The sequence below is a fragment of the Rutidosis leptorrhynchoides genome, chromosome 10 (genome assembly GCF_046630445.1).
Source record: "Rutidosis leptorrhynchoides isolate AG116_Rl617_1_P2 chromosome 10, CSIRO_AGI_Rlap_v1, whole genome shotgun sequence".
Classification (NCBI taxonomy): domain Eukaryota; kingdom Viridiplantae; phylum Streptophyta; class Magnoliopsida; order Asterales; family Asteraceae; genus Rutidosis; species Rutidosis leptorrhynchoides.
This window is the reverse complement of record NC_092342.1, coordinates 65075341-65085257: the sequence shown is the minus strand read 5'-3', so window position 1 is coordinate 65085257 and position 9917 is coordinate 65075341. Positions and strand designations below refer to the sequence as shown.

The following is a 9917-nucleotide window of genomic DNA, read 5'->3' as shown; positions in this document are numbered from 1 at the left end:
AGTGTGTAGTAATCTTTTAACTGGTATTTCCAATTATAAATTATAGACGCGATTTCACACATTAACGGGCGCAATTAGGAGTTTTAACCGAAATCTAAAACAATCTAGGGGCAAATACGTGGACATGTTGTTAATATCAGTGTTGCAAAAGTCGGCCGAGTCGGCTGATGCGTCGGCCGACGCGTCGTTTTTAGGCATGACCGACGCGTCGTTGCTAAAAAGTCGGTCAAAGTCAGTCAAAGTTGGTCAAATATATATATTTTTTTGTAATATTGTTAATTGTTCATGTTTATTGTAAATATAGTTTATATTTAAAGATTTGATCTATATAATATTACATATAAATATATTTTTAATAAAACTATTTTAAAAAGTCAACGTTAGTCAACGCCCGTTGCGTCGCCGTTGCGTCACCGTTGCATCCGACGCGTCATTTTTTAGGCATGACCGATGCGTCCCCGACTCGCGTCTTTTACAACCTTGGTTAATATACTCAAAAGTTTCCATTTATCTTCATCAACACAATTCATAAATACTAAAATTAGTGCAAAAATGCTTAAAAGTGTACCTTAAGCTGCTAATAATCTCTGAAACTAATTTGGAATGAGTTGTTATGAGACTATGATTTAAAAGTTTCAGGGTCATTCTATGTATATGATCAAAATTTTATCCATAAAAAACTAGAAAATCTAATGAAATCTTATCCTGAAAACCCTATCCTGATGAGATAAGGACGCAAGAACGCTAGGTCACTTGCGCCTTGCGCCTGCATGTACGCAAGGTGTCTTGCGCCTTGCGAGGTCAATTTGTCAATTTTTTTTTTTTGACTCCAGTGCAAGGGATTGAAATGATTTGTACATTTTGGTGATAAACCCATTTATAAGATGGATAAGAGAGTAGAGCATATCTTGAATATGGGCTTTGCTAGTGGGCCTATGATATAAGATTTTAGTCTTCCTCAGTTGCTCTGGGCTTTGCTTATGATAATATACTCTATCCCGTTTATGTTACACAAAAAAAAAAAAATAGATAAAAAATAGTGTTTTTTGTTAGGAGAAAATAGATTTGAGACGAGGAAATAGAACCCTAAAAATATTGGGCTCTGTAAATGTTCATATTGTACCCTTCATGTTGGGCCTGCTTATAACATCCAACAAAAGACAAAAACTACCTGTACAAATACTAGTCTTCCTTCGCTGGCCTTTCCTCATAATAATAGGCCTCTAAATATGTTTGGGCCCTGTACAAATGTTCATATTGATATTGTACCCCCTTTGTTCGGCCTACGTAGGATGACCAAATACTAGTAGTTATTTCTATGAATGATTTAATTTCTTCATGGTCACGAAGGTTCGCCTCCAATGACTCCGAACTGTTCACAAAGCGAGTAGTCGTCCTGGGATTAGTCAGTTAAAAAATGTTGGATACTCACGTAAAAAAAAAAAAAAAAAAAATTGACAAAAACGACCTGAAACTTTTATCTTATGTAATACGCTCAGCCTGATTTATATTTCGGCGGGTGACAGGAAACTAGCTAGGAACCACACAGCACATCCATGAACTGTTTCATCAGCATTCTTTTTTTTTTTTTATATCTAAAAGGGCATTTCTGTAATTACACACCTTCCCTATTTATTCCATCTTACCTCTCCCCACACCCGGAAGCTTCTGGTGATTGTTAGTTTATTTTCATACTCCCCCATTTTATAAGCTTATCTGCTAAAAAAACCGTCTTAAAATGACTGAAACCCGGATCCGTTTTGGAATTCTGGGCTGTGCCAACATAGCCCGAAAAGTATCACGCTCCATCCTTCTTTCCCCAAACACCACCATTTCCGCAATTGGCAGCCGTTCGTTAGATAAAGCAACTGCTTTTGCATCCGAAAACCATTTCCCAGAATCTGCAAAAGTTTATGGCAGCTACGACGCCGTATTGGATGATCCTGATGTTGATGCAGTTTATGTTCCGTTACCCACCAGTCTTCATGTGCGTTGGGCTGTTGTTGCAGCTCAGAAGAAAAAACATGTTTTGCTGGAGAAGCCTGTGGCGCTTAACGTAGGTGAACTTGATACGATATTGAAAGCGTGCGAATCGAGTGGGGTACAGTTCATGGATGCTACTATGTGGATGCATCATCCAAGGACTGCTAAGATGAGAGAGGTCATTTCTGATGATAACAAATTTGGACAGCTTAAATCGGTATGTTTTTGTCTGTTTTTCTAATATTGTCAGTTTGTGTTATTGTTTACACAACTAGTATGTAATTTTAATGAACAAATTTGAATGTTTTACTCTTTAAGATTAAGTGAGAAATGATTCAAATTATAAATATAAATGATTCACAATATAAATGATTCAAAGGTACCGACTGAACGTGATCATTGTGCTGTATTTAAAGATGATATTAAAAGGAAATTGAAGTGTTGAATGATTAAGAAATAAGTTTAATTCCGTCTAATCATATTTGTATGATTAAGAGGTCACAAACAAAAACGTTGAATTACACAAAATTATGTGCTAAATCATTTGACCAAGAGTCAATCAAATACAGGCACATTTACTGTCCATAATAATTTACTAGCGCTGAATACTGAACAATAGAGAATACTAGTGATCCTCATAATTTTCCTTTTAAATACTGTCCATAATAATAATAATTTACTTATTCGGATTTTAAATCGGTATATATCATAGTATCAGTTGATCACTGTTCATCATCCTGATTATGACAGCTACTGTTTAAGTCAAGTTTTCATCATCAAAAGAAACTTTCTTCTTCTAAAAGTAGTACCTATAATTATGGTACACATGACTTACTTTATGTCTTAGTCTATATGATTAAATATTTGAATAGTCATACATAACTAATATATCTTCATATGATATTTGTTTGTCTAATTCTTATTTAGTGTTCATTTGAATAGGTCCATAGTACATTTTCATACGTAGGTGAAGGCGATTTCCTAAAGAACGATATTCGTGTAAACCCTAATCTCGATTCCCTTGGAGCTCTTGGTGATACAGGTTGGTACAGTATCCGAGCCATTCTATGGGCATACGATTACGAGCTTCCAAAAACAGTAACTGCGCTACGTTACCCTGAATACAACGAATCAGGGGTAATCTTATCATGCGGCGCTTCATTAAACTGGGAAAAAGAAGGAAAAGTTGCAACTTTTTATTGTTCGTTTCTTACCAATTTGTGTATGGACATAGTTGCACTTGGAACTAAAGGGAACTTACGTGTTCATGACTTCGTTATACCGTTTAATGAAAAAGTGGGACCCTTTTATGCGGTTGCAAACTCTAGATGGGCGGAATTGTCAACTGGGTGTGTGCCTGAACCAAGTGATTTTAAGATTGCGACAAGTTATCCTCAAGAAGCGTTAATGGTTCAGGAATTCGCTCGATTAGTTGAGGGAATTCGGAGTGGTGTGGGTAAGCCAAAAACAAAGTGGCCGATTCTTAGTAGAAAGACACAAGTGATTATTGATTCGGTTTTAGCATCGATTAAGAACGGGTTTCAGCCTGTTGAAGTAGTTTACTAGAGTAATATGTTTGCTTCTGTTAATGGTTATGTTTGTGTTTGTATATGAGATGTATAAGAACTATGTAATAATCGTACGTACTTTGAAATAAAACAGTTGTTACAAGGAGTTTGAGAGAATATTATGATTGTTATTAGTATTATTTATTATTTATATTTATATATATAATTCATATTTGAGATATTATATTGTATTGTATTTGCATTTAAGAAAATACTCAGCTTTCTTTAGTGTTTCTTTTTTGCGAATTGTTGCATTTGCGGGTCATGTGATTATTGTGTTTGGAGTTCGCTTGTTGCGTTTCCTCCTGTTGCGTTTCCTCCTGTTGATAAGTTTCATTGTTTTCCTGTCTCCAATAAGCATACAATACAAGATATATATAAATACATAGATTGTCATGCCAAAAGACTATCAATAAATGATGGATGAATCTCTTACAGAAAAATCAAATTCATCAAATTCAATGGAAGCTTTGTACGGGTAAATTGGCCAATAGGTATCAAGTACATTTTTAAAGTGCAAAGGTCGATGAGTGGTAGACAACATGATATGACCAGTGTTAATAACGAGAATTGGATTCCCGACATCAACAACAGCAGATGAAAACATATGATAGATTAAAAATAGTATTAAGATTTTTAATGCTAGAGGTAAGGTGAGAAGACGCACCCGCGTCCATGTACCAATCGGTAGATCCAAAGTTAGCAGGTTGTTGACTTACACATGCCCGTTGTGGGCCAGTAAGCAGTTCGGGAAAAAATAAAAAGTTTCTGCTAGCTTGATAGGAAGAGTGGCCCACAGTAAGAAAAGATGTTGGGCTGAGAAAAATTGTTCGTGGCATATTGGCCCAAGAGCTTGTTTTATGCTTGGACTATTTGCAATAAATAGGTTTTGGTATTCACGCATGCTATAATCGTGGTCGCTGCTATTCTTCCTCCACAACCGATTACTATTCCACAATGAAAAGTTATTTTTGACACTATGGCCGTGACTATTATTCCGCTGTTAAAATTTATTCATGACACTATAATTGCTTCTATTGTATTGACACATAATTTAAAAGGCTTTTGACAAAGTGGGGTTATGTGAATTAAAAAGTGAGATTGTGATGGCTGGTAGCGTAGGATCTTGTGTCAACAATTGAGAACAAACAATTGTGGGGTTATGTTAATTGTTTGTTAATAAATAATGAATAAATAATTGAGATGATTGAATAATCTGAACAGATTTTTGTGTAAGACAGCATGTTACGTTTGAGATATTGGTGATATATATTATCTTATAATACAATGATAAGTTTCATTGTTTTCCTTGTCCCCAATAAGCATACAATACAAGATTTATATAGATAAATAAACAGGGCGAAAATTGGAAGGGGGAAGAGGGGCCGCCCTAGTGTATTTGCAATTTTTAGTGCAAAAATTTTTGATTTTTCGATTTTGCTCCCGGTAGAATTCTTTTTTTGCCCCAAAGTCTCCATATTTTGTCCCAAAGTCTCCATATATTGCCCCAAAACCTCCATATTCTGCCCCAAGACCTTCATATTTTACCAAAAACCTTTATATTTTGCCCTAAAACCTCCATATTTTCCACACAAAAATTGCTACGTTTTTAAAAAAAAATTTCGCCCCCGGTTAAAAAAATTCCAACTTTGACTGTCACTTCAAAAGTCTACTAACAAAAATTATGATGGAGTAATTGTTGTTGACTAAACCGAAGCTGTTGTACGGGTGTAAGAGGTAGTAGTTGTGGAATGATATTCGAGAACAGTTAGTTTGTGTCTGGATCTGATTTGGATAGAAAAGGATGCACCTGGAAATGACCATTCCTGAATAAAAGATTAGTAAACGAATTTAGGAGCTCATTTGAGTTGTTGAATTGGTTGGGTTGCTGAACGGATTTTTTGACATTTTTTATGGTGAATATTTGAGATTGTAATTGATTAAATTTTGGGAGTTTGTTGATTGATTTTAAAATATAAAAAAAATGAGTTAGTACTTGTAAACAGTATGGTTAAAATATAAAAATTAAAATAAAAAATCAGAGAAAGCATTTGTGGCAGTCAACGATAATTTAAGTCAACCAATCAAACAATGCCACTTGTCACAATAGCTACACTCCATTTTCGTTGTAAACCAAACAGACCTCCCAAAGGCGTTGGATTTGACAGTACATAAGAACACTTGTAGTGGTCGGGGGCGTGGGGGCGTGAGTTGCTTTTTGATGACTAGGACGTGTGAGTTGTTTTTGTGGAGTAGTGGTTGTGTGAGTTTTTGGTGTGGGTTGGAAGTATTGTGATGATGTGTTAAAATATAATTGGGTTAAGTATTAAAAAGGGGTATAAAATAATATTTTAAATTAATAAAAATTAATAAAATTGCAAGCCACACCGTTGCCAACCCCGTTGGATTCCCAGGAACGCTCCATTTTCTTGGTTGTGCCACGCCTTGATACGGCTACAAGGGGGCGGCGCCGGGTGCCATGTCACCCCCCACGCCGTTGCACAACACCGATACAACAAGTCTAACATGTCTTACCGACTTCCCGTCGTTACATTCATCCACGTCAAATTCTGACGCACATTAAATGCTGCGTAGTGGATGGTTTTAGAAGGTAACTTGGTCTTTATGTTGCATCGAATTGTAATCTATTAGTTAATTTTTTTCGTGACCTGATAGTGCTATTTTGTGTCAATAACAATATAAAAATTGGAGAAAAATATACTACTTTTTGGAAAGACAATTGGAGAGGTGATGGTCCTTTGTGCTTTGTGTTGTAAGTTTAATAGAATAATTTCACTTCAATTCAAATGCAGATTTCTCTATAGCTAATCGATTTAGAGAAGGTGTTTGGGTGTGGGACTAGAGCAGGTAGTCCATTTCGCCTCAGAATATGGCCTCATTACATTTCCAACGGTGGAATTGGGCCATCTCTCACTTATTAATGATGTCAATCGATGGGAATGGACTTTAACAGATTATAGAGTATACACGTTATTACTCGTCTAATTATTGACATACTTTACCTATTTCAGATACTACAACTAGATGGTTCAAGCAATTAACCCGCAAAATCAACATTTTTTAGAAAGTTGCGCGGAATAGACTTCCTACACGTCTTAATTTTTTTTATTCGCGGAATGGAGATTGAAGATATTAGTTACCCGTTGTGTGATTATAGAATGGAATCGTTGGATCATTTATTATTTGGGTATGATTTAGCTCGAGAGCTCTGTACAAAGATTAGAAATTTGAATTGACATTGACTCAACGCGTGACTTCATCTATTGGCCAGTTTGGGTCGAATGGTATGATACATGGCACTCCTCTTCGGATTCGAAAGTCAAGGTGACATGGTCAATGTCATTGTGACTTCTTTATCTTGGTTTATTTGGAGATTACGCAATGACACCATGTTCTGGTTTCGATGATTGAATAAGGACTTTTAATTTGATTATATTCGTAATTTTTTTCTTTAATTGTCTTTGTACTAGAGGAAAGGATATTTGGCTGATAAAGCAAGTGTAAATGTCTATTTTCCCTAGTACCTTGCTAGCGAGGTTTTTTTTAATGAAAATGTATCTTTTCCTGATAAAAAAAACAACATAAAAATTGGGCTTCGCCAGTGCCTTAATATCACGGTGAGTGTTGCAAATCTTTTGTATTGTATATATAATTAATTAGGGATGGTTTGGAAGTACGTTCGGAGTCTTTTTGTTTTTTCTTCATTTTCTAAGTTGATTTTCGAGAGCCCAAGTTAACACTAAATGAGCCCGAATATTTACTAAACATATGTTGGTTATGTGGGCATAATATTACTTGTATTACACATGTTTATCCTCGCAATATCCTTCTCCATTTGATTTGTTTTTATTAGAATAATGATTGTAAGTGTTGTGTTTGTGGCATTAAGCTGGATTAGGACTAAATGAGGTCAAAAGAGCATAATGGTACCAAATTACCCAAAGAATGAGCCAAAATTGCAAAACGAGTTAAAAGTGCAAAAACCATCCTGGTGCGGCACACCTCCAATAAGGTGCGGCACACCTCTCCAAAACAAGAAAAAGTGCGGTGCACTAAACTCTCAAATGCGGCGCACCTCAATTGTTAATTTGGCCACCGTGTTGGCAGTGAACTTGGGGCTCATTAAGTGCGGCGCACTTGTAAAGTAACGCGGCGCACCTTTCTGCCTATCAAATGCGGCACACTCCTTTGTTTGTACACATGGTGCGGCGCACCTCCGCTATTTTTGGCCCAGATTTTTAGTCCACCTATAAAAGGAAATGAGATAGGGTTTTGTAGAGAGCTGCGATTGGGGTCCGAAATGGATCCCTAAAAGGGTCCATTTCTTGATTCATTGAAGATCAAAGCCAAATTTATGTTCCTTGTTCAAGATTAGTGAAGATTGAAGCTAGATTTCCATCATCCTTTCAATTTCTTTTAGTTTCAATCTCATTTGGGTATTGTTCTTCTTTATTCTAGTTGTAATGATTAATACTCTAGTTTTAATTGACGTTGTTCTTGTTTATCTTATGATGATAGCTTTGTTTATTTGTGTTCATTTGATTTGTCAAACTTGATACTTGGATTTTTCCCTAATTAATGATGATTGATGTTTAATAAGTTGTTAATTGTTGAGCTTGGTTGAAGATCCATTACTATGATTGTTTTAAACTTTACTTTGATTACATAGATTTTTTAGCTTGTCTTAGTGATTTGATTTGTGAAACAATTTGTGCTTCAACACATTTGGTGATCTAGACAACCAAATTGGGGGTTTCAAGTGATTGTGTTTTTGGTTGGTTTTCAATGGGGTTTTAGTCAACATGGTAGTGTTAGTCATTTCAAGTAATTGTTGTGATTAAGGGTTTTAAGTGATTTTAGTCCAAGATCGAGTCTTAATAATTTTACTCAAAACATAGTTTTAATCCTTTAAAGTGAGTCTACGTGAGTTAATGATCTTTGATTGGTTGAGGTTTTATGGAAATTGATGAATTGAAATGAAACTATATGTTTTAACATTGATGTGTAATAAATGAAAGGGGAATTCCATGTCAGAGGGTTGATCGATCAAGTGGACTCGTATTTATCTTATTTTTTAATCTCTTTAGGTTAATCTTTAGTTTAATTCATAACCCTTTTAAGACCCCCCCCCCTCCCCTCCTCCTCCTCTTAGGATAATTATTAGTTTTGAAATCTCAATGTAGTGACCCGAACTTTTCTATGTTTATATATATTAATTGAGATTGATATTTACATGATTAAATGTTTCCAACATGTTAAGCAATCAAACTTGTTAAGACTTGATTAATTGAAATATGTTTCATATAGACAATTGACCACCCAAGTTGACCGGCGATTCACGAACGTTAAAACTTGTAAAAACGACATGACGATATATATATGGATATACATATGGTTAACATGAGATTATGATAAGTAAGTATCTCCATAAGTATATTAACAATGAGTTATATACATATAAACAAGACTACTAACTTAAGGATTTCGAAACGAGACATATATGTAACGATTATCGTTGTAACGACATTTAAATGTATATATATCATATTAATATATATTAATATATCATAATATCATGATAATATAATAATTTAACATCTCATTAGATATAATAAACAATGGGTTAACAACATTAATTGAGATCGTTAACTTAAAGGTTTCAAAACAACACTTACATGTAATGACTAACGATGACTTAACGACTCAGTTAAAATGTATATACATGTAGTGTATTTAGATGTATTAAAATACTTTTGGAAGACTTCAAGACATATATCAAAACACTCATACTTAACAAAAATGGTTACAGTTACTTTCCCATTCTTTTCTTTCATCAAGAATTCTAGTCGTATTCTTACCCGTATTATACACAGCTTCAAAACGTACTTACTATGGGTATATACCAATAGGAACTAGCATGGGATTCCACTCTTGATTATGTCATGTATGACTAATCAATTTTAACTTCTACCATGAGCTAGTCAACTAACTAGAACTCCTTTTGACCCCACTCACCACTCACCAATTACCACTCATCATTCACTCCATTTCACTTCTAATTCTCTTTCTAATTCTCTCTCAACACACACACACACTATTATGAACGTATTTTTCCAGTAGTTAATCATCATCTTCATCAAAAATCACTTCAAGAATCAAGCTATAATCATCATAGGAAGAACACTTCAAGAACACTTCAAAAATCCCTTCAAGTTTACTAATTTACTTCCAAGCTTTCTAATCCATTCCAAGTAATCATCTAAGATCAAGAAACCTTTGCTATATACAGTAGGTTATCTTTCTTATTCAAGGTAATATTCATATTCAAACTTTGATTCAATTTCT

The 9917-nt window shown here is 34.8% G+C and overlaps 1 protein-coding gene across 1 annotated transcript; it reads left to right on the top strand.

Moving 5' to 3' along the window:
* Positions 1–1658: 1658 nt before the first annotated feature.
* LOC139872205 (uncharacterized oxidoreductase At4g09670-like) lies at positions 1659–3668 on the top strand. The gene is made up of 2 exons (XM_071860045.1): positions 1659–2200; positions 2926–3668. The coding sequence occupies exons 1-2, from the start codon at positions 1739–1741 to the stop codon at positions 3547–3549; spliced, it is 1086 nt and encodes a 361-aa protein (XP_071716146.1). The 5' UTR covers positions 1659–1738; the 3' UTR covers positions 3550–3668.
* Positions 3669–9917: the final 6249 nt, after the last annotated feature.

Coding starts and splice junctions, on each gene's coding strand:
- LOC139872205 (XM_071860045.1), top strand. CDS start 1,739: ATGACTGAAACCCGGATCCGTTTTGGAATTCTGGGCTGTGCCAACATA. Junction 2,201..2,925: donor AATTTGGACAGCTTAAATCG/GTATGTTTTTGT, acceptor TCATTTGAATAG/GTCCATAGTACATTTTCATA.